This window comes from Vulpes lagopus, chromosome 12 (assembly GCF_018345385.1).
Source record: "Vulpes lagopus strain Blue_001 chromosome 12, ASM1834538v1, whole genome shotgun sequence".
Lineage (NCBI taxonomy): Eukaryota > Metazoa > Chordata > Mammalia > Carnivora > Canidae > Vulpes > Vulpes lagopus.
This window is the reverse complement of record NC_054835.1, coordinates 83,480,802-83,506,763: the sequence shown is the minus strand read 5'-3', so window position 1 is coordinate 83,506,763 and position 25,962 is coordinate 83,480,802. Positions and strand designations below refer to the sequence as shown.

Below are 25,962 nucleotides of genomic sequence, written 5' to 3'. Positions count from 1 at the left end.
CAACTTCCATCTTCCATAGCTCTAGCTAGATGGGGATGGTCACGGTGCTAACAACATCAGCTAATTTTTCCTTTATTACGTTGTTACTAGCTGGACTAAGTCTTTTATGTGCCTTACCCTGTTTGAGCCCATTATCCTCATTTTACAGACAGCTTCTCTCTGAGCCTTAATTTTCGTAATTTGCTTACAGAGGTCATAATATGCATCAGCTTGGAATCAGAATTTAAATGCAGTATTTTCCGACTCCAGACCTTTAGTTCTCAACCATTGCATCCTTCCTCCTCCCTTCTTTGCTTGGGAACTCAAACCATATGCCTCAATTACACGTATTTCACTATTTTGTGTGCCAGGAGTAGCTCTGGGCTTAATTAGATCAACTAAAGATTGCTGTGATATGTGTGAGCTTTGTACGGTAGTCGTTTGGGGTCTTAGTAATGTTGATTATACTACTGAATGCTTTTGTTCTCTTACTATTCTCTAGTGTGGTCTTTGTGATGTGCTGGGGACATCTAATAACCTCTAGGAGATATCTGGGTATCATTGCACAATATATTAGACAGATACCAAGTTAGCCTGTCCTCAGTTGTGAGCTTCTGAGACTGAATGCATGAAGGAGTTAAGATGATCCCAGAGCATGGGCCACAGTGGCATACTGTGAAAGCACTCCTTCTCAAGAACCTCCACTTCCAAAAATTGCCATTGATTTTTTCCCCCCAAAGAATATTGTATGCTGGGGACACTTAAACATAGTTACGATAACACACCTCCACCCCAAAGAGCTTAAAATCTCTGAAAGGACAAGCAAAATCATATAACTTTTCTCCAATAGAGATTTTTATAACTTTTATACAGGTAATGCATGACAATGAGATCTAAGAAGCTTAGTCCAGCAGGTCTGTACTCCTGGACAAGATAGCAGGGAAGATTTTGTGGGAGAGATGGGGTTTGACATAGGCCCTGGAGGCCAGGTTGGATTTGTATAGTTGGAGAGAAAGCAGCAGCCTTTCCCTAAGGTGAATAGCAGAGCAGGATTTTAAGAACAGGCATGATTAAGTTGGGTCTAGTGAGCCCATTAGAATCTCAATAGACCAATACGGGAGATGATGTTGCAAAGAAGTTAAGCACAGAGGGCCTTAAATGACAGTTCAGTTTTGATTTGGGTTCAGTTAACTAGTCTTTGAATTTCAATTTTTTATTTGTGAAATGAGAGGATTTGATTAGTAGAGATCTTTAAAGCAATTTTCATGTCCAACATGGAAGAAAAGCTATTTTCTGTATCTATTATATTATATCCTGAAGTAATGATGAGCCATTGTAACTATTCAGAGAGACTAACCTAGTAATATTAATACCTAATGTTTATTGAGCCCTTCCTATGTGCCAAATAGTGTTCTAAGCACTTTGCATTAGGCTGGTTAATTTTTACAAGTCTATGAGTTAAATATGATTAACCTCATTTTTACAGATGAGTACTGATGTGGAAGCTGTAAGTGACCAAAATCACAAAGGTAGTTAGTGGCAGAATTTAGACATTTACATGTGGGACTGTAAAACAACTTTCCTGGCAGTGATTCAGATAGTGTTTTGGTATAATTTATACAAAATTTGGCAGTGACAAATTATGTTGTGGAGTTTGGACTTGACACTTTGGGGTTTGCAGTGTATGGTGACAAGGAGGTAATTGGAAGAAATGGGATTCGTTTGACAAATTTCTAAGAAGAAATCAGTAGGACCTGAAAATATTAAATGGGGGGGAAAGTTGATGTGAAGCCAGTTTTCTAGCCTGGAGGTTTGGGAGAATCAGCACATCAGGAACAGAGATAGTAAAGTCAGAAAGGCAAGCTGAATATTTAGGTGAAAATGAGAAGTTTGGTTTAGATATTTTAGGGGTGAAGAGAAGATATGACACATTATCCTAGGCAGAGAACTGATCTGTTCAAGTCTCAGCATGGCGGGAAGTTTCTCTTTTTCTTTTAACCTGTATTTACTGAGGACCTATTATGTACATGTGCACAGACATGTGTAAAAGGGGCTAAGGTCTCAGAAATGATCAACATTTTGAAAAGATTAGAAAATTCTAACACGGTTGATATTAAAGTGGAAAGTCTGGTCAGCTTAAAGGCTTGTAAGTAAATGGAAACATAGAACAGTGCCTCCTCAAATACTTTGATGGAGGTTCTGTTTATTTTTTTAATTTTTATTTATTTTTACGATTTTATTTAGTTATTCATAAAAGACACACAGAGAGAGGCAGAGACACAGGCGGAGGGAGAAGCAGACTTGCAAGACTTGATCCCAGGACCCCAGGATCATGACCTGAGCCAAAGGCACCTGGCTTTGCTCAACCCCCGAGCCACCCAGCTGCCCCAGTGCAGGTTATGTTTAATATTAGTGTGTGTGTATACATTTGTATACATGTATCTCACACACACACACACACACACACACAAGAATGTGTCTCTTCGATTTAGCACAAAGAGGAAGAAGGCATTAAGTTAAACTCTCAAATGAGGAATTTAGAGAATTCTCTGACAAGGAGAATTGTTAGTGTTATAATTAGTCATCCACTGGAGATACCACAAGGGTAGTATCATAAGGGTAGTTTGAGTTTCTGAGGAAATCCTGATTGCAAACATACCCTGCTCACTTGCTTGAAGGAACACGTTAGAGATAGATATAAAGATGTAATAAAGATATCTTTTACAAGCAAGGCTGGGGGGAAACAGGAGCTTCCCACTTTGATAGGAAGTGCACACCCCAGCCAGGGTGTGTCAGGCCCCACTGGTAGGGTGACATGGAAGACAACATGTGCTCCTTTTAAGGATCCTTCCCAGGAAGAAGAATGAGGAGGGAGGCACCGAGCTTTGCAAACATCTGGTCTTTCCCAGACTTACCAATCACAGACATCACTCTTCTTTACCTGGTGAAGGGTGAGATAAGAGATGGAGAGGCTCAGGATAGTCCGAGAAAAATCTTTCTTCACAGAGAGCAAGAGCAGGTTAAAGGCACTCCACGTCTAACTTAAAACAAAAAAAAAAAATCATTACTGGAGATGCCTTCATTGTAAGAAAGAGGCAAAGATTAGATGATTTTCAAGGTCTCTTATTTTTGACCTGTGTAGATATTCTATGGATATCTAAAGGGATTGCCTAATGGGACTGATTTCCTGCTGCTTGCTTCTAAGTATGAGGGGCTCTGGGTCTGCATTCTAGGAGAGGTGTTTGAATGACTAGATCTACTTTCTGGTTCTTAGTAGCTTAAATATAAGATCTGGATAGAATGGAATATTTGATTTACTGGTCAGAAAGAGCTGTAAGAGGTAGAAATATTTGCCAACAAAATTCTGGTTGTAGAGATATATGACACCTTGTGTCGTTGGCTGTCCTTGATTGCTTGGTGATAAATTGCTATTTGGGGAAAAGAGAGTACATTCTAATTTTAGATATACCCTCAGGCTCAAACTGCTCCCATTCATTCACTCATTCATTCATTCACAGGTATCTATTTGGTGACTTCAGGTTCTATTTTAGGCATTAGAGAATAGTAATAAAGAGGACAGGTAAAAATCTGTGCCCTCGTGGAGCTAGTGAGAGAAACAATAATTAAGTAAACAGAAGTACAATTTATAGTATACCAGAGAGTGACAGGTTTTGTGGGGAAAAGGGCTAGACAGTGATGAGATGGATACTGGTCAAGACACACCTCATGGAGAGGGTCACAGTAAAATAAAAACCTGTGTGGCTCAGTGGTTGAGCCTTAGGCTCAGAGAGTGATCCCAGGGTCCTAGGTTCGAGTCCTGCATGCAGGGAGCCTGCTTCTCTCTCTGCCTGTGTCTCTGCCTCTCTGTGTCTCTCTATGTGTCTCTAAATAAAATCTTTAAAAAAAAAAAAAAGAACAAAATCCTGAAGGAATTGAGGTGGGAGATCCCAGAGGAAAGCAAGCACAGTGACCCTGAAATGTGAGAATTCTCAGTGCCAGCCTATTGGAGTGAGCAAACCCATTTTATTCTGGAATGGGTTTTGAGAAGAGTGACTTGACCTGCCACCTTAATTCTCCTGCTCTATTTTGAAGATAATTTATAAAGGGGAGGAGCAGAAGCAAGGAGAACAGGTGTGGGACTCATTCAAAGCTGAACCAGTGGCTTAGACAAGGGTCGTAACTGGGCTGGTGATGAGCTGTGGTCACTGTTTGGAGACATCTTGAAGGCTGAGTCAATAGAATTTGCTGAAAGATTTGATTCGTGATGTGACAAGAGTTTGAGGGTAGTTTAGTCAGGTTTTTGGTCCAAGTAGCTAGGAGGACAGAGTTGTCAATTACTGACTTGGGAGCAGGGAGATAGGAAGTTTACTTCTGGAAATGTGGAGCTGGAGTGCTTAGGGAATGTCCATATGGAGAAGGCAATGGAGTTGACAAGAGAGGAGCTCACAGATAAAGCTGGGGCTGTAGATTAATGATTGTGAAGCCCCTCAAACTCATGGGATGGGAAGAACTTACCATGCCGGGGTGGGTAGATGCAAAAGAGAGGAGTCCCTGGACCAGGTCCTGTGGCACTGCAGGATATACAAGTCATGGAAATCAAGCGATGTAAGGAAAGGAGAATGAGGAGGGGAGAGCACCGAGGAAAGGGGAGAACCAGAAGAAAAAGATATCCTGGAGGCTAAATAAAGAACATATTGCAACAAGGAAAGGGAAATAAGCTGTGTCAGAATCTGCTGGTACAGCAAGTAGAGAGTCTTGACTTTCGGTTTCAGCAACCTGGGGTCACTAGTGACTTCAAGAACTTGAATGGATCGGGTTCAAGAAAGAACAAGGATGGAAAGAGAGGAGTAGGACACATCTAGTCAGTCTTTTGGAGCATTTTGCTATAAAGGGTAGCGAAGTGATGGGGTCTTAGTTCGAGTGGGATGTGGCATCATGAGAGTTTTTATTAAAGGTGGGAGATAGGATGGCAGCTCATTTATTTGCCGATGGGAATGATCTAATGATGTGGAGAAACTGATAAGGAAGGAAGAGAGGCCAGTCGCAGAAACTGTTGTTGCAAAGGCGAGGGGGACTAGGGTATGGGGCTCACGTGGTGGCTTTGCTTCTCGGTGAGATGAGGCAGCTTGTCCGAGGCCCCTGGAGGGATGCAGCATGCATGCACAGACACCAGCCAGTTGTGGAAGATTAACTACTTCTGAGTCCTGCTTGGGGACTTAGGGACTGCACTGTGGCTTTATCGTGGCTCTAGCCATTTGTGCTTGTAGAATTTACGGCCCACAAAAACCTTTACATACCAGCTGCTGTGGCCCTTCAGCCACCTCTGCTGACAGTTGCATAGTTTCCCATTTTAAAATTGCAACGGGCAAGATGTTAATGAGTAGCTAACTTACCTTTAAGTTTTCAGTAGGTAGGATTTATTGCATCCTCTGCATAATCTCATTTAAACCTTGCACTAAACCCATGAAGCTGGAAGTATTACTAGCCTCCAGGTAACAATCGAGGATGCTGAGCCTAAGAGAAACCAAAGAACTTGTTCAGGGTGATGCACTGACTTAGCTTACTGCTCTCGGATTCTGTAGGTAGTTCCTTCCTCATCCCTAGGCTGTCCTACTTTGGGGAAATATTTGGCCCTGTGGGGTGTGTGATATCTGAATATAGTGCGTTAACCCTGGATAGAATTTAATTTGCTTATATGATTGTAATCTTAGATGAAAATACTTTTGATAGCTTTGAGCCTTCCCTACCATCCCCTTGCACCCCACCCCCCTTTTTTTCCCTCAAAGACAGAGAACTTAAGAGCCTTTTAGAGAAGGTTTTGAAACTACACTGGAGGAATAATTAGTTGGCTGGCTGCGGTGGACCGGACGTCGTCATTCTTGTGGTAGGTTTCCTTTATGAGTCAGGTCTTAAGTTAGAAATTGACAGCAAGATGTTTCATCTATTCCAAAGTGAATAAGAGCATAGGAGCATGGTCTTCAGTATCAAAATGATCAAAATTGAAATTTTCCTTTGGCTTCTTGCTTGCTCTGTGTCAGGCTTCTAGGCCTGCTTTTTCATTTCTTTTTTTTTTTTTTTTAGATTTTATTTTTATTAATTCATGAGAGACACAGAGAGAGGCAGAGACATAGGCTGAGGAAGAAGCAGGCTCCCTGCAGGGAGCCTGATGTGGGACTCGACCCCAGGACCCAGGACCACAACCTGAGCCAAAGGCAGATGCTCAATCACTGAGCCACCCAGGTGTCCCTAGTCCTGCTTTTTCATTTATAAACTATGGATAATACCCGCCTGCTGTGATTGCTGTGAGAATTAGAGATGGTATATTCTTTTTTTTTTTAATTTAAATTCAGTTTGCCAGCATGTAGTATAACACTCAGTGCTCATCACATCACGTGCCCTCCTTAGCACCTGTCACCCAGTTATACTGTTCCCTTACCCTCCTCCTCTTCAGTAACCCTCAGTTTGTTTCCTAGAGTTAAGAGTCCTTCATGGCTTGTCTTTCTCTCTGATTTTCCCCATTCAGTGTCTTCTACTTCCCTTATGGTCCCTTGCACTATTTCTCATATTCCACAGGGATGGTATATTCTTGAACCCAAAGCACAGTGCCCAGAATTTATCCTGCCTGGAAATGGTAGGTGACCTGGTGGCTCCTTTGTCATTTCTGCTAACTACTATCCAAGGGGATGGTAGCCTGAGAGGTTACTAAGTGCATCTTTTTTCCCTTGATTACAATAATTGCCGACTGGAAAATTATTCATTCCGGGTTTAATTTCAACGGTATGTCTTTTGTGTACATTTTAGGAATGATTTATTATTTAGCATCAGAGAAGACAAAGCTCTATGTGCCATGTTTATTTATTTATTTTTAAAAGATTTTATTTATTTATTCATGAGAGAGAGAGAGAGAGAGAGAGAGAGAGAGAGAGAGAGGCAGAGACACAGGCAGAGGGAGAAGCAGGCTCCATGCAGGGAGCCTGATGTGGGACTCGATCCCCGGACTCCAGGCTCACGCCCTGGGCTGAAGGCAGGCACTAAACTGCTGAGCCACCCAGGGATCCCTGCCATGTTTATTTTGAATAAAAATGCAGAGCATACTGTCTGACAGTGCAAAAATGGAACAGTCCCAGAGAATCCAAGATGCATGGTTTCCTGTGAGCATGAGGCTTTGGGTGTCCTTTTGGGTGTGGAGGAAGGAGCCTCCTTGCATTCTTCCTAAATTTTCTAGTTCTCTAATTGCTTAATCCAGGTATTAGTATATTGTCTAGATTTTGGTGATGTGAATCTCCTTCAGTGGAGATGGGACATCTCCTTCCCTTGAAACAGTAAACGAATGGTTAAATAGAATTACAAGTGGGATTACTAGTGCAGCCAGAAGGTCCTTGGACCTCAGGTAGTGCATCCTGTAAGTTAGTGTGTAGCAGCATAGACATGCAGAAGTTCTCTAGTTACCTGCATTGCTAACTTAATATATGTTAAGCAAATCCTACCGACAAGAGACCCTGGCATATATAAAATCTTGTGTTAGATGATACTGGAAATACCAAGCTGAATGGGGGAGTTTCTTGTCCTTAAGGAATTTATACTTAATTTGGGATAGCCTTTGACACTCCACATGAAGAGCCTGACTCATCCCTTACTGTGGAATCCTTCCTCTCCATCACTCTACTCCTGCAACACTCAAATTCATTCCTAAAGTCTCCAGTTCTTTCTATAAACCAGAATTTACAGAAGTATTCCCCATGGATTTGGCTGTAAGAGAGACCACATCTTTGTGTCCATGCTTATGCTGATGCCTAGTGTAGGTCCTTGACTATGGTGCAGAGACCCACAGGCAGGGACTGTGCTGCTGTTCCTTCAAGTGTTGGAGGTGGGCTTCACTTTACTCTGTGATAGTACAATCCTCACTCCTCCTCCTAGTAAATATTTACAGCAGGATTATTTGATCTGTGTATTTAATAAAGGAGGGTGTTTTGTTTAAATACGTTGGCCATTCTGAATGGCATAGTGATAACCAACATGCACTCAAAGAATTTTCAAGGCATTATAAAATGCCTTCTGGTACTTTATACACTATTTGAAGGATTTAAAAAGCAGGAAAATAATGAAAATATTCTATAAGGCTACTTTAAGATCATAGATTGTAGGCTCATTTATGAGTCTTATGCTTTCATTTATTAGATCACATACATGTGATTGTGCTAGGTGAGAAGTATTCGTGGATCATAGAATTTTTTTTTCAGGGTTCTTTAACATACTGCAGGACTAGTCTTAAGCTAGAATCATGGTGGGGGACTTTTAAATTCTGTTACCAGATTTTGCTTGTCTTCTTTTCTCATCCTTGTCCTCATTTCCTTTTCCAGGATCCATTTTCTTGCTTCAAAATCACTTCTAGTAAGGGATAAATGGTTTATTCAATGTGTTATCTTTCCCAAGGGTGTTTGCATGTTGGCAGACATAATACATTTGGCTAAACTAGGAGAATTAATTGTGAAATTGAGTTTAATATGTAGCTAGCCACCCATGATGTAAGGTGGACTCCAAATACATTCATATTAAAATGAGTATCTGTCCCATGAAAGGAATTCAGTTCAAAATGGCAATGCCGTTTGCTCTTGACTGACCAGCATCTGCATATTTAATTTATAAATTATGATTTCTACTTACCCATTCTCCTCATTTTCTGATAATGATCTGTGATTTATGAGGTGGAATCCAATGTAGCAGAATGTATGTATGGGCTTTGGAGTATGACTTGGACTCATACCTGAGCTTTACAGTTACTTGAACTTGGGCACATACTTCCTGAATTTCAGTTTGCTCACGCTTGAAGTGTGATTGTTAGGTTTGTTATGATAGAAAAATTGTGTATAAATTACAGCACTATGAACTAAGTGTATTAAATAATAGGCCATGGTAAATCCAACATAAAGTAGCTATTGTAATTGGCAGAAACTCTAGGATTTTTACAGGGAAAAAATAAAATAAAAAAAATTTCTTCTACATAATAGCAAAAGTTTTGTTAAAAACTTGTAGCAGGTGTCAGTTATGCCAATAATAAATTAATTGGGAGCATGTCTTGGTTATAAGTAAGCCAGATATCGTTTATGGAAACTTATTATATTCATGTTCTCAAACATATAAGTGAGATACGAATATTCACATTGTAATACAGTTTTTTAAAAAATAATTCATTGAACCCATAGTTACCTAAGTATAGTTGAGAAATGACTTGAGTTCTCAAAATTTCGTGCTTATGAGATAGTTCAGGAATATATTTATTATGCAAGTTGAGGTACAGTCTTGTGAGGTGCCTGTGTTATGTCCTCCTGTGTTCTCTTGTCACACAGGGTTCTACAATTCTATTTTTCACCCCACAGATTTACCAATAAAGGGACAGAGTGAGTATGAGCTGGTGACTCCAGTCAGCACAAATTTTGAAGGACACTATCTCTCCCATATTCTTTCTGCAAATCACAAAAAGAGGTCACCGAGGGACGTGTCTTCCAACTCTGAGCAATTGTTCTTTAACATCACAGCATTTGGAAGAGATTTTCATCTGCGACTAAGGCCCAACACTCAGCTAGTAGCTCCTGGGGCTGTTGTGGAATGGCACGAGACATCTCTAGTGCCTGAGAATACAACTGACCCCATTAATGATCATCAAGCAGGAAGTGCTTCAGAAAGAATCTGGAAAACAGAGCCTTTGCAGACTAACTGTGCTTATGTTGGTGACATCATGGACATTCCAGGAACCTCTGTTGCCATTAGCAACTGTGATGGTCTGGTAAGACTCCCTTTTGTGTGTATGTGTTTGCAGGTGTTTGGGAGCGTAGCATGGCTCCAGCGTGGTTTGGAAGGTAGAGGTGGAAAGGAAGCCGTACTATTATATTTTAAGTTCAGGAAGGAGCTTGAGAAAGCATTTTACTCTCAAAGATGTGTGCTTTGGCTTAATTTTGCCATGAGGACAGCATTTTCCAAGAAGCAAAAGATACCTATTGTAGCACTTTTGCTTATATTTTCACGAGTGTTACATTGGGTAATTTTATTTCCTTATTTCTTTCAAAGCATTCTGAGAATTTTCTAAAGAAATGTAGATTCCTCCAAAATGATAGTATTTCACTTCTTATGTGGAAACTTTGGATATCTTCGTAAAGAAGGTATTTTAATGCATTCCTTTGCTTCCCCACAGAATGCTAAAATGGGAAATGAGCAGTCCTTTGTCAGAATTTGTTCAAATAGCATTACTTTACAAACATGAGATGTAGTTCTCTCTGCATCATGGCTTTGATTTAGTTTTTTCTTTATTTTCAACTAAAATACCCATGTATATTGCTCTTTAGTTTTGTTATTGAGGCCAATAGTAACTGACCTTTCTTTACCCACTCTGCAGATGTGAAGTATTTTTATTTGCTTAGTATCTTCAGATGTTATTTGAAAAGTGTGTCAGTGTTTATGCCTCTTCCATCCACAGTTGACTCCAAGTCTTTGTTCAAAAAATCAACCATTTTTCTTTCTATGGTTGCCAGGCTGCTGTTTCTTGGGAGTTCAGAGCTATTCCCTTTGTTTTGTCACTCTTCTGGGAGTTCTCAAAATATTCCTTATGTTCCTGCTTATAATTATTCTACCTTAGATGGTCCTCCAACAATACCATGAATTTTTTGCTATTGTTCCTTCTATTCATAGGCCCAATCCAGAGGAGGTATGATACATATGTTTTACTTTTACTGAATGCTGGTGAGGTAATTGTTTTAGGCTTTATTTTTTCAGTCTTGTATTGCCTCTTGATGTCCTGTAGGGTTTTAAAAGACAGCACAGAAAGCTGAACAGAGCACATGTAGCAGGTCCCGAGTGTTCAAGTTGGACTCCATTAGATACACTTGCATTTGGTGCTAGACCATATTCTGGGATTTGAAGGCATAAGGAATCGCTCAAATTCTTCTCATTCTATACAAAGGTTGGATAGATGTGAATTAATTAAGTCACTGAATAGGAAATAAAAAAGAAGGTACTTTCTGGAAGATAAAGTTTAAAATATTCATTGAGAGAGCTTGATTCAGTATTACTAAGATAGAAAAGAACATAAATAAAGGGTATTGTTTTATAATACATTTAAATATATTGAGTATAAAACTTAATTCACTATTTTTTTTTTAGTTTTATAGCATAAAAATTATGTACTTTCTAACTTTTCCATTAATATTTGAAATGTGGGATATTGGCCAGAAAATCAGTTTGAAGAAGATAAAAGGCAAGGAACTTATTTTAATGCATCATCACAGTGATTTTTACACCTTACTTAGCAATCAGTATTTTTCTTTCTGTACATGTCAAATTATCTAATCATAGATACAAGAACTCTGGGGCTATCGTAAGTTCCTTGTTATAAGGAAGAGGAAAATAGATATAAAGTCTGAATGAATGTTAATTATTAGGATTCTTTAATTTCTCATTTTTAAGATATGGTGTTAGCATCATGTGTCAATTGATATCGAGTATGTATGTATACTACACTACCACTGCACCCTACAAGTTTTCATTTGTTCCAGGCTTTGATCCCTTAATTAATTAATTAAACGATATTTGTAGGAACTAGTAATGGACCAAGTTCTATGCTAGGCACTGTGAAGTGGTGGAAGGAGTAGTGGTAACCATCCTCATGCAGCTCAAAGATGTTAAATTTGCCATAGACTTAAGTGTCAAAATATCTGGCTTGTGTATATGTATGTTAGAATCATGTTTAACTTGGAAAATTGGTAGTTAAGGGAAATATGTTTTGGAGATATGAATAGGACAGAGTTTTGAACCAGACATAAGTGACTGAGGCCTTCAGCTCCATCTGGGAAAATGGTAGGTTTGGCTTGTAGAGAAGGCAGTGCTGACTCTGTGGGTATGCGAAATGAAGCCTTTTTTAGAGTTTCAAGCTCACAGCAGGCATGTGCCAGGAGGAAGAGTGAAGATGATGGCAGGAAGAGCAGCAGCAAGCAGGGTTATGGGGAGCAAATCAACGAATTAGAGGAATAAACTGGGACTACTTTGCTAAGCTGGGAACAAATTCTTAGAATTGCAGAATTGCATTGAATGGGATAAATCCTTAAACAGATGAAGTGGGAAGTTTAATTGAAGGACATGTAAATAAACTTGGCTGATTTGCTGGTTACTAAGCCCCCTTTTCCCTTTAACTGGCTAGCTCTATAGGGATTTAGGCTTGACCTTCTCGATCTTAGAAATGGAAGCAGGGACACTGAGATAACACAGATGCCCGAGGATTACCCTGATGGGCTCTCAAGCCATTGCTCTAGAAGGGCTCTGGGACAATAATCAAATCCAGGTATGTCTAGTAGAAAGTACAGCCTCTTTTGGCCTAAAGATACCAATGGAAAAATATCTGCCTAGCAAGTATATAGTTAGATTTCCTGCCATGGAAGACAATGTCATTGAAGCTGTACCTGGATGGGAAGTCTGACCCTTTGGTTACATCAGTTTTGGATGGTTTTCCAGTGATTTGACTTTCTCCATGTGTTCTTTGAAGCTATAGCACATAAGAAACAGCCACAGGGAATTACGTTTCACCGTGGTGGGGAGTGGTATTTATAGCAAGGCCTTCTCCCTGGGCAAAACTGCTTACATCTCTTTTATGTGACCTTGTGGTATGCCATGTGAATTTGAAATGGGAAACACTCTCAGAATTAATTTGTAGTAAATAGAACGCTTTAATTAAATTTAAAAACAAGTGGTACTTCAAAGTGCGTCCACAGGCCCAGGCTTGTGAAAAGATAAATACCCAAAGTGAGACTATATATAGAAACTTTTATACCAATTTGACAATTACTGTATTTGCTCTGGGTTGAATAATTTAAAAAATGGGGTTGGTGTTTTGTTTTATGATTTTTTAAAAAAAGAATTTGTTTTATTAGAGAGGGAGAGCGTGTGAGAGAGTACAAGCAGGGGGAGTGGCAGAGGGAGAGGAAGAAGCCTCCACTGAGCAGGGAGCCTGATGTGGGGCTCAATCCCAAGATCCCAGAATCATGACCTGAGCCAAAGGCAGATGCTCAACCAACTGAATCACCCAGGCACTCCAGTTTTATCATTTTTACAATTAATTAAAATATTTATTTATTTATTTTAGAGAAAGAGAGTGTATTCGTGGGTGGAGGGAGGGGTAGAGGGAGAGGGAGAGAGAGAAATCCTCAAGCAGACTCCCCATTGAGCATGGAGCCAGGCACAGGGCTCCATCCCAAGACCCTGAGATCATGATCTGAGCCAAAATCAAGAGTTGAACACTTAACTGATGGAGTCACCCTGGTCTCCCTCATTTTATTTTTCTAGTAATTAATTTCTTTTGAAACATTTTAATTTATTATTATTTTTTAAAGACTTTATTTATTTGAGAAAAAAAGACAGAGGGAGAGAGAGAGAGAGCATGAGCTAGGGGAGGGTGCACACTGAGGGGGACAAGCTGACTGCATGCTGAGTGTGGAGCCAGATGTGGGGCTTGATTTCAGGACCCTGAGATCATGACTTTAGTTGAAACCAAGAGTTGGACAAGAGTTGGCTTAACCAACTGAGCCACCCAGGCACCCCTCTAGTAATGAAATCCTGTTGTATTTTACAAAATAGTCCAAGATCAGTTGGGAGAAAAGAAAAGTTTCCTCACCGCAGATAGTTTGAAAAGCGGCAATCCCACTTAACTGTTTTTACCCCTATGGAATTGGATACTCGACTGAAATAGTGAGATAGAGTCTACCTATCCCAGGTAACTGTATAAAATGGTCACAGGAAAGGTGCCTTAATATAGGTGTCCAAGAGGATATAAAGATGCCTCAAGTGACACATTCAGAGCCAATGTCTAGAATGTGACCTAGACATTAATATGCATGGTAACTAAAATATTATTCTCTGGGTTTCTGAAATCAGCATCAGAGTCTTCTGCACAAAGGAATCGACAATGATTCTTACCCAGTGTGGCCAAGAATGATTAATCTGTTCCTGTCTAGTGTGATCTTTTCCTGTTCTTTGCAAGATAGTCATTTATGAGTGAGTGCTAATTCTTTCCCAATTACAGCTTTATTCTTGCTCTAGTCTATTCTACTTATAGGTGAGGACTACTGAGATGGTCAGTCATTGAATCATGCCTATTTTCTGAGAGCATCCAATCTAGAACAAAGTGCAGCTTCTCTAGACCTTCCCCCAAATTACCCAACTGAAGCCCAAGTCCTGTTCATAGGTTCTTTCTCACACTCTTTTACTGAAATGCCTGTGCTTCCCTCTGCTGTGCATTCTCCCTCCATGCAACATGTAATAAATCCAGCTTGTCCACTACAGATGTGCTGCTGGTGGTCTTTGGCTAGAGGGTGTTGACATGCTTTACCTCTCTGCTTCGACATTTCTGAAATTTCACACACTTCTTAGTGGGAAGACACTTCTGGCTGAGAATCCCAGCTGAAAATAGATTTCCTTATTCCACAGAGCCCTGGCATTTACTCTGTAACACCATTAAATCTCCCCTGCGAGCAGTGGCAGCTCACAATCATATTTTGTGGTCTATAAATGTGCCAAAATAAAGGGTTGTTTGGTTAGTAGGCTTTATTTCATGTATTTCATAACATAAGGAAACTAAATTTCTCTAGACTTGCTGGAACAATATTGCTCTGTTAATTCCCCTGGATTAGAATTAGAGGGAACTGCATGGGAGTGGAAGAGCCGACTGCTAATGGCTTTCCTGGGTTATTCCAGCTCAGTGATTTCCTTGTGGACTGGTTTCATGATCAAGGGAGTCTATCTAGGACAGACATTTTCAGCATTTTTGACATTTGGAATTCTTCCTTCAAATGAAATCACCAGGAGTTATCTAATAAAGCAGTATACGAAATGGAGAAATTCAGGAAAGGCCTGCTTAAAATACAGAAGGGAGAAACTCTTTCTCCTGGTGTCTCTTCCTCCTGCCTTGTTCTTATTCCAAATGACTTTTAGGCTCCTTGAGGCATTTCACAGGGATCTTCACTGTTAGGACGGGGCGTCTTGGAAGCTTGAGGTGAGCAATTTGGAAACTGTATATAGGACCTCTTTTTTGAAATATCTGATGGTCACATCTGGTTAATATTGGAGGTATTTTATCTTTCTTAGATTTGGGGCATGGCCAGATGAAGTCTTTGGAGGACAACTGCAAACATATAGAGAACACAGCCTTAAGGTTCCCCTGCCTAGAGACTTTTGCTTTGGGATTTAGTCCCCTCAACTCTTGCCATGCCTATTTCAGTAAGTCTAGCTTCAGAGACACTTTTAAAAAAGTCTGCTTAAAAAAGTATTATGACCTGGTGTGCCCAAGATTAAGAACATTTGACCAGTGATTGTGAATACAGCTCAATCTAGTAAAAGAAATGTTTGATACTGAAAATAGATAACGAGTCTATAGTTTTTTTTAATAGTGGATTTAGGAAAGAGGGTTTTTGAGGGCTGATCTTCAGATGTTGACATTTGAACATCTGCTTTTGTGAGAGGAGTCTGATTTGCTGAAGGCCCATCATCTCCCATGGAACATTTCCACGAAAGGTGTCATGCATTTTATTGACAGGACAGGGGGAGATCTGTGTGTTTACGGTTTATTTGCTGATTTCAGAGACTTTAGAAGGTTTGAGGAACAAAGGACTGGAAACCTTGTTTTCCCTCCAGGCACTTACACTGGGCTATTTTAGCAGTGCAGGATTAGGAGCTCAAAGCCCCTAACCCTTTAATTTCCAGAAGTAGAAGGAAAAAAAAAAAAAGCAGCAGGCACTGGCCCCTTTCAAAATGAAGAATGGATCAAGTTCTCTATTCCATTGGTTCGGAGGGACTAGTATCATGACAGGCTAATTGCTTCTTTCCTGAGATTTGGTTAACCTGTGCCCTTTGGGAGCTGGAGTGTACTTGTGTGTACCTACTTGTGTGTACCCCCAGGTCTGGGTGGTTGGGTCCATCTCCCACTCTGCCTCCTTCCTCAAATATATAGGCAGCCAGTACTGCTTATCTGGGGGAAAGAGGCAAGGTTTGGCATAGTCCTTGATCATTTTCACATTTTGTATCTGATTTGCGTAAGTCGAGAATCATACATATGTCAAGTTTTTCCCAATTTTTTTTGGCTTTATTTCTTTTGTGCGATTTAGTTGATCTTCTATGAAGAATATCCAAGGACGTGAGCTTGGAATAAAGTAGGAAGTGAAAAAAAAATCCATCAGAAGTGTTTTTAAATTTTGAAAATATTTCTTCATAATAGTGATTTTGTAGTTAATCTGTTATTCATGTTTATTTATGAATATCACCTGTACTGTGCTTTTTTAATATGGTTTATATCTTTTTGATTATGATTTGTTTCTATTATCTCCCTTAACTTTGGTATCATAAATTTTTAAAAATTAAGTTTAAAACTGGGTTAAAAATTGGGGAAAGATGTAAATATGATGCTGCAACTCTTTCTTGGATAGACATGGAAAAACAAAATAAAAGGGGCAGCAGAAGTACTTTTTCTTTCTGCTGTCAGCTTGGCAAGTAATGCTTCTTCTTTCCAATGCCTTGATAACCCTGACTTCATTAAAACTCTAATACAAATCTTTCAGGATACCCAACACACGCTTTCAGAACTGTGAGAGTAGTGCTGACCACATCTTAAAATACCTTCTTCTTAGTAAATCGTCATAAAACAAGAACAAAAGGGTGCCTTGGTATTGATATGATACCCTTGTGCATAATCATGTTTTGAGGTCACAGAGTTCTTGTAAATTAAATCCAGCCTCAAAGTTTTCAACTGTAAAAACTGTGTTATTCTTAAAAACTGTGTTATTCTTACTGATCCAGGTTGAGAAAGCATTTTGAAGCACTAGGCTTCAAAATGTATAAAGTGCTATGCTATATTGATTGCTGTGGTAAATACTGAAGGTAAGTCAGGTATAACCTTGGTCTTACAAGGGCGCTGGAAATGAGGTGTGCAAAAGCAGACTGGAAGTACAAGGCAGAAAGTTTTATACGTTGTAAGCCTAGACCAGATGAGATGTGAGAGCTAAAACGGTGGACAGATTGTTTCTGTCTGGATGTATAGTAGGAGGCTTCCTGGAGGAAGCGATATTTGTGATTCAAGACATTTGAAAAGTAGACATTTATGTGAAAGTAATACCCGGTGATGGTAGGGATGGGATGGGTGGGAGGAGGAGCCTCTGAAGAAGAGTCTTGTTGGAGGTCTGCATGTATCAGCCCTAAGAATGAAGGGAGGATGGGGAAAATTGATTTTATGAACTTTGTAACATATATAACAAATACACAGGAGGGCCAGTGTTTACCTGAATATAGGACCAAATATACACAAGGGAGAGAGGGAAAGGAAAAGGAGCATACATCAGTGACTCTGTCATTGATATTAAGAGGCTTGCATGGGCATTCAGGATGCTCCAGGGATTCCCTGTTCCTTTTTTTTTGGGGGGGGGGGATTCCTGTTCCTTAATAATGTTGCTTTTCTTCATAGAAAAAAGTTTCTCTGAAGTTACAGGGCCTTTTCCTCTAGAGTTTAGGGAGGTTTTTTTCATAGTGACTTTTTTTCTAGAGTTTGTCCCCCCAGTTTTATCTTGTTATGAAATGAGACTTTTACAAATCTGATTTTTTGAAGAATCATCTAGATTCTTCAAGTTTGATCAGTGATTGTGCCATTTGGTAAACCTCCTGCTATGACTGTTATTCCACCTGGAATGTTTTCCTCACTTTCTTATTATATTTACTCTATGTTCATCTCTCTTCTTTCCATTCTCCAAGGAGTATTCCTGATGTCATTTTGGTGATATTTGTTTACAGTGCATTACTGTAAAGAAAGTAAAAAAAAGTTGAGCATGAAGAGTAATTAGATCAGCTTTCCTTAACTCTCAAAGAATAAAACAAAATAACTGTCAATAGATGAATTAATTTTGATATTAAATTTCAATTTTGTGTCATTTATAGTGTTTGTACTCTGTAGCTATATATGTATCTGTATGTACAGAAATATATATTTATATGCATACATATATGTACACAAACACATATATAAACACATATACACATATGCACATATACATATGGCAAACCATAGAAAAGAATAAAGAATGGATGTTTAATTGAATACTTTGAGTCAAAGGCCAATGACAGAATTTGTTGTTAGGACATGGAGTTGGTGGCAGCGCTATATTGTTACATGATTCTGCAAATCCCATGGTGATTCTGTTATCCCAAGCTACCTAAATATACTTGTCACAATGTTGGTTGTTGAGAAGGAGGCCACAACATGAATTAAATTGTGTGTTTTTAACACTATTAGAAATACAAGGTGAACCAAAAAAACAACCAAATGTGAGATTTTAACCTACTATTATTAGGTTACAACAGTGAAATTGCAGAAGAGTTTAGGATATAAAAATCAATTGTACTTTTTGTCAAGGTAGTCAGGTTATGGGAATTTTTTGTCTCTAAAACAAAGGACTTTAATCACTCAGTGTTTTTTTTTTAAATAATTATTTTCAAGAGTTGATTAATTTTTGAGCAATACTGGACTACACTAAATGTATCAAGACATTATCATTAGTCTTATTGTGGTTTATGAGTCCTTTGATAAGTTCAAATCTTCCATAATTGTAATAAATTTCTCCAAATTCTAGCTTATTGATTGAAGAAACAGGGATATATAATTGCACTGAGGTCTAACTTTAGAGTTAGTAATGTAAATAAAAGTACATTATATATAGCCTGATAGGTTTTGAAAAGCATGATTTAGGTCATTATAGCCTACTTTTTTTTATAGCCTACTTTTATAAAATGTTTAGAAGATATTAAATTTTGAGTTTTATAGTGAGAATAATCAATAAACACCAATGAAAAGAAACACCAGCTAAACTATTTAGAGTTACGATAGTTTGATAGAGTTCAGTGTGGGAAAGTGTAACTACTGTTGATGACGGAAGTCAGAACTTCTGTAAAACGGTTGAGGGGAATGGCTCATGGTGAGAGCGGGTAAGGTGTTTGTGTAGAATCAGACAAACTTAACTCCAGGTCCACTACCTACCAGCCTGGTGCCTAGGAAATTGGTGATTATTACTGCAGTCCTTTTCCTTCCTTTTTTTCAACTTAAAATTATTTGTGATTAATAATAGTGATTAATAATAGTAATGATTAAGTTTGCAAAATAAGAAATACTGCAGCCTGTGACCTTATTTGTGGAAAATTCAGTCTTCTCTGAAGTAAATACCTTGGTGAAAATCCTATAATGTTCACATCACCTTCTCCACCTGATGCAGGGCTCCTTTATCATCATCTCCAAGGGATACTCTAACCTCTGCTATTCTGAAGACTTCTAAAGATGGGAAACTCACTATTCTCCGTCTTATTTATATATAGCTCTGCCATATATAGAAAGTTCTTTCTTTCTTTTTTTTTTTTAAGATTTTATTTATTCATTCACGAGAGACAGAGAGAGAGAGAGAGAGAGAGAGAGAGAGAGGCAGAGACACAGGCAAAGGGAGAGGCAGGCTCCACGCAGGGAGCCCGACGTGGGACTCGATCCCTGGTCTCCAGGATCATGCTTCGGGCTAAAGGCAGGCACCAAACTGCTGAGCCACCCAGGGATCCCCTAGAAAGTTCTTTCTTAGGTTCTACTTAGAAATATGAAATGAAAACATTTTATTCCATTTACTAGGTTCTTCGGAGTTGACAAAGATGTAGTAAGCATCTATGATTGACCTCTTTTCTTCTTATTATTGTAATACTTCTGTTTTATGCTATTGGCCACTCATTCAGGGTACCTACTACACACCAAACTGCTTCAGAAAAATTTTCCTATATAGGTCTTACTCTGGCCAGAATGGAAGTAACTAGGCATAAGTCATAATTTTAACATTCCTCTCAGGCTTTTTGTTTTGGGAAAATATTTTAAATTATGAATCTCAGAGTGAGACTTTTTTTGGGGATAGTGATAGAGTTTTGTGGCATTAGGTGGTTATAATAGTTTTTCAGTCTTACCAATCTCTTTCATCAGGCAATGGTGGTCAATATGCCCTCATATTTATTTTTTTTCCAGTCTGGAGTGTTCCTTTAAAAAAAAATCCAGCAAAGAGTATGCATTTTCTACGACTTGGTGAAAGCAATTGAGGGGAATGGGAATTAAAGTGGCATGGTGGGTTCCTAACTCTAACTATGAGAAAGTGCGTTTTTAAACTTATTATTGCATTTAGTGCATTATTGAAGTAGACTTTTGGGGTCATGGTGAATTTTTGATTAGTTGATGGTACTTTCCAACTTCAATTTAAAATGTAAGAAATTTCCTGTCTGGTGATGTCCCTAAAAGTGAAAGTTTGTTATAGATTGAGAGGACCATGCTATTAAAGGCTAAGGTGTCATATGATCATAGAGGGACCCAGTCTGAGCATGCGAAGCCCAAGAGAAAATGAAGAACAGCACTTAGTGAGAGATTCTGCAAATGTTAGCAACCCAAACACAGTGGGAAAAGTTTCATTTAGCATTATCTGTGAAACAGGATGCTTTTAACATAGTGATTAGGATCTTGGGGTAATAATTCCTTTAAGCTTGCAGGATACTTGATCTTAGAGAGTGCCAGTATTTCCTGCCTTCCTGCTTGGTTTCATACAGTCCTTTATTTTTCATACCTGGCTCTGAGGATGCTATTAACTTGCTGCTAGGACAAGAAAACAGATCAAAAAGAGTGATGTGGATCCAGATATAATTAAGTCACTGTGAGATCTCTGTCTCTGTTTGGCCAGCCATATGTCATTGTTACCTTTGACTTCAACTGTGGTAACTTTGACTTAAATTCAGCATGATGATGTAAGATTTCGAATCATATTGGTCCTAGACTCTAACAATTGACCTAAAATTTTCAGAGGAGGCCTCTTTATATATGCTGTGCTTGGAAAAATTTTTGAAATATGTGCCTCTAGGAGAATGTTTTAAAATTAGGGTTATGTTTATGGAGCTCAGTATTACTCCCTCCCATAGGGGTTTGGATTAGATTGGTAATTCTTTTTGTGCCACCTGTTGGACCTTATGTCTTCAAATATCATGTAAACCAAACTGTTTTATTAAGTAATAAATCATTTTTCCTATCTGTTTATAATAAAAACATACAAAAATGCTGGTCAGATTGCCAATGAGTACAACTTACTCATTGCTCTATACCTATTGGTGATGATCTCTTAGGCCCATTAGCATTTTGTTCAGCCTTATTACATAGTGATAGTCATTTCCAGATTTCCATTACTGCTTCCACTGGTTCCTACAGGCCCAGGGATCTAAAATTAGGAAATTGTTGACTGTAATCTTTCTGAGATTTATTTAAGGATTGCTGTTCTATGACTCTATATAAGTTTTTATGCATTCCTGGTCAAGAAAGAAATCAAAGCATCATACTTGACCATTACTCATAAATCATGGTCTGGGGTGGAAATTGCATGTATGAGTGTCGCTTTTCCAAATGTTGAGATATGGTTACTTTCTACTAATGTTTTTTCTACTTACTTTTTAAGAATTAATTTTTTAAAAAAGACTTATTTATTCATGAGAGACCAAGAGAGAGACAGAGACAGAGACAGAGAAACAGAGACATAGGCAGAGGGAGAAGCAGGGTCACTGCAGGGAGCCTGATGTGGGACTCTATCCCGGATTCCGGGATCACACCCTGAGCCAAAGGCAGATGCTCAGAGCCACTCAGGCATCCCTAAGGATTAATTTTTAATCCACTATGACAAAGTCTTGCATTCTTGAAGGCTCTAAGGAACTCAAATATTACAACCCAGGCTATTACAGTTTTGGGAGATGTTTCACCTTGACTCCCAATAAAATGTGGAAATAAGAGTAATATGCATATACAAATACATCTATAAATGTGTGTGTGTGTGTGTGTGTGTGTGTGTATATCTCCACTCTATTGATGTAGACTCCCTGGAAGAACTCCTCACATGTTACATTTGAGGAATACACAACGGAAGTGGAGGATCATTGTTCTCCTCAATAGGCCTGTAAGCTTAGCAGGCACCAGCTTCTCCTAGACAGCTTCTTAAAACAGATTGCTAGGTGCTGCCTCAGTTTCTGATTTAGTAGTTGGGAGAGGGGCCTGATGGAAGTATGCATTTCTAATTTTTCAGTTAGTGCCAGACTCCATAACACAACTGTTTCTTGTTTGTGCACAATGATACTGGTTACTGGTTCTTCCCAGCTGACCTGCTTCTCTGGTAAGGAATTTTAACTTCTTCTTATTATTATTTTTAATCATAGTACTGCTTTGGCCCCTGCCCACTGTCCAGTCATAATCCCAGCCAGTTTGACTCAGGACGGGTCAGTCCCAGTTCCAGATTGGATGAACTGTACACAGCTACAACTTCCTGTCTCGGTCCTCTTGCCTGGAGGCTCTATGTCCTTTGGAAGCACCAGTGAATGCTATCCCCAGGCCATATTCTGGCAGAATAAAGAAACTGTATGAGTATGGACAAGCCACTTAATATGTCTGACCTTTGGATTTCTTCTTTTATTCCTGTAAAGATTTCCTAATGGTAGGTGGAACGCTAAAGTGGGTACTTGTAAGTTATTCAGCAGCCAGTAGTCATAAGAAATGCTTGTGAGGTTCTAAAGTCACTTTGCTTTCAAGAACTGGGGGGTGGGGGTATGCCATGAAGCAACACAGAGGCCTTAAGATCTTCAACTGTCCTGTGCTTTAACAGTCTGGGACCATTTCTCTCCTCGGTTTCCATGAGTCAACTGTGTCCTCTGTCCATACACCAGCTATACCAGCTCTGTGCTTTACCCACCCTCTTCTGTATCTACACTTTCTACTTAGATGATCTCATCTGATTTTATGGCTTTAAATATCATCTATACAGTGATGGCTCCATATGCATACCTGACCTCTCCTCTGCATTCCGGGCTTGTATGTATATCCTGCTGCCTATTCAGCATCTCAGTTGGATGTCTATAGCCATCTTAGATTTAAAAAGACTAAAGATCAATACTTGATAGCTATGCATGCCTGCATGTTTTTCTCCAGAAAGTCTGGGCAGCTATTTCTTAGGCCAAAAACCTGGGCTTATGTTGGATTCCTTTTCTTTCCTCATCTCTCCCCAAAAAATCCATAGTCTTAAGATTTTTCTATAAAATATGTTCTGAATCTGCTTATTAAATCTCCAGTGCTACAACTTTGGTTAGTATAGTGACCTCCTAACTGGTCTTTTTGTTCTGTTTTGCCCCTCTTCACCCTTTACATAGGAGCTGAAGTGAACCTACTAAATTTGATGAACTTTGCTTAAAAGCTTTTAGTTACTTCCCCTTAAAATTTGAACTTATTACCATAACATTTAAGACCCCATGTTAGTAGTTTCAGTAATCATTGTGTACTATAATCATCTAAAAAGCCTAAAAGAAAATATAGATAGATACCTAGACACCAAGCCCAGAGATACAGATTCATCAACTCTGGGGTAAGATAAGTAAATTAAATGCTGGTTCAGATGATTCTAATATGCAGCTGGGTTGAGAATCATTGTTCTTTCTAAGGGGTCTCTAACCACAGTGGGCATGGGAATCTTAGGGAGGACTTGTCAGAATACAGATTTCTGGGTGCCACCTGGGGTTTCTGACTCAGTAGGTCTGCGTAGGAGCCTGACAGTTTGCTTTCTTAACAAGTTCCCAGGTGCCAGTACGCTTTGAGAACCAGTGTTCTATAAAAATCTAATCTCAGAATACTTCTTTGATAGTCCCTTATTCACTGTATTTCAGCCACACTGGTCTTCCTTTTGTTTTTTTAAACAATCTAAATTTTCCTCATCTCTGGCCTTTTGAAATGCTGCTTTTTTTTTTTTTTCATGCTCAGAATATTCTATTCTAGATCTTTAAATAGAGTTCCTTTTCATCATTTTGAATGTTAACTTAAATTCCATATCCTCAAAAAAGGATTTTCCTGGCCATTTTTAGCTAAAACAGCAGCCTTAGTCACTCTACAGTATATTAGTGTTCTAAATCTTATTTGTATCCATTATTGACACTTCAAACTTATCTTTTTAAAAAAATATATGTTATTTATTTTTCTACTTATTTAGAGAGCATGAGGGGAGAGACAGAGGGAGAGAGAGACAGAGAATCCCAAGCAGACTCCTTGCTAAGCACAGAGCCCAACATGGGGTTCAATCCACAAGCCTGAGATCATGACCTGAGCTGAAATCAAGAGTTGGACTCTCCACCAACTGAGCCATCCAGTAGCCCCATGTCTCTAATTTATCTTGAATTTATTTTGTACATTTATTGTTGAGAGGGCAAAGGTTTCTTTACTGAGGATAAAAACACTTTCCTCTGGGTCTTTTAACAATGCTTGGTACACAGTATGTGCTCAAAAAAATCAATATTGATAGAGTGAATGGTATAAATATTGGAATAGGGAATTGAATACCATTTTTGAAAGGCGAATTATAGATAATTATTTAATGTGTTTAGAATTCTCTTTGTGTAACTTTCGCAAATGAAGAGAATGCTATGAACTTCAAAGTTTAAGAATCCTAAGATTTCATATAAATCAACTCTACCCTTCTGAACAGTATTTTAGTGCTGTGGTTTTCATAACTAAGCTTTTTTTCCCTGCTCTCATTTTCTCTCTCCTCTTCTTTTACGTATAAACTAGTGAAGAGGCAACATCATCTTGACCCAAACCCACACATAAATTTATAGTAGAAGTATAATATGTCTCTTAAATTAATTTACTCCTGTTAAGCAGCAGGAATAGACACAAGTCAGAATGGCAACTTGTTGCTTTAAAAAAGATATAATTTTTAAAAAGACATTATAAAAATATTATTCTTTGGATAAATTCCTTGGAAGAAAACAAAATATGCTCATATACTGACTTTCCAGGCAATGCTGTTACTATAGCAACCTGTAGTTCTCCTTTTTGTGTGCTGGTCACACATAGATTATCTCTTTAATGCCTTTTTCCCCTGTGCTGAACTAGAAACTCCATGTGCGTTGGAACTGTGTCTGTAATGCTTACTCCTGTTATCCATAAAACCAGGCACCATTCCTGATATGTAGTAGGTGTACAGTAAGTATCTGATGACTTCTTGAATGAATGAGAAGAGGGAATGTAAGTTCCATGGCTCTGTGATCTGCTTACTGTCACCTTCCAGGTTTCACGAACCTTAATGGGTTAAGTGCATCCTCTGTGTAGAATCTCTCTCTCTGTCCTTCCCCTTTGGTACCCAGAACTCTGCTTTGTAACTTTTCATTTCTTTTTGTGGTTTCTCCTTGATGGAATGTTATAAAGATTCTCAAGCCAAGTACAAAAAGCCACACCTCTTCAGTTTCTTGGATGGTTTGACTTCTTTCAGGCAAGTACTAGTTTTTCCAATTTTTGTCTCTTGGTAACTCCCAGGATTATATTCCTGTGAGTGAGTTCTCTTTCTTTGTGCTTCTTAGGAGGGAACAAATAGATCTATTGATATCTGGCTAACTCATTCATTCATTCATTCATTCATTCAGTATTTATTGAGCATTAACTGTGTGCTATGTACTTTCAGTGCTAGAGATGCAACAAGAAGCAGAAGCAGGCAGGTACTTGCTCCCCTTGGAGTTTATCTTAGATAGAATGGGAAATAGAGACATTATTTTTTAAAGCCACCCAACTGAGGAAATAAAGAGAGAAAGGAAAGGGACATTGTTTTATGAAGAAGGTTATAAAGTCATCAGACCCAGGCTAGGGGTCAGGGAAGGCTTCCCAGAAATGGTAGATAAGCTGACTTTTAAAACATGAATAGTAATTCCCTAGATCGGATGCTTGATGGGCATATTTTATAAAGTAAGAAGATAAGGAGACTGAGGGGGCAGATTATCAGAGTTGGTGGAGATAAACTTTGACTTCCAGAAGAAAACTGATCTGTCACAGTAGTCTTTCTGAGCTACCATAGATGTTTTATTGTAATACTAATATTAGTTAAAGTCTCTGAGCAC

The 25,962-nt window shown here is 38.8% G+C and overlaps 1 protein-coding gene across 1 annotated transcript in view; it reads left to right on the top strand.

Moving 5' to 3' along the window:
- Window positions 1-25,962, top strand: part of ADAMTS3 (ADAM metallopeptidase with thrombospondin type 1 motif 3) — a 256,615-nt gene that overhangs the window by 10,972 nt on the left and 219,681 nt on the right. Inside the window, exon 3 of the mRNA XM_041723863.1 lies at window positions 9,357-9,763. Within this exon, the coding sequence (XP_041579797.1) occupies window positions 9,357-9,763 (407 nt within the window). The remainder of the gene's footprint in view (window positions 1-9,356; window positions 9,764-25,962) is intronic.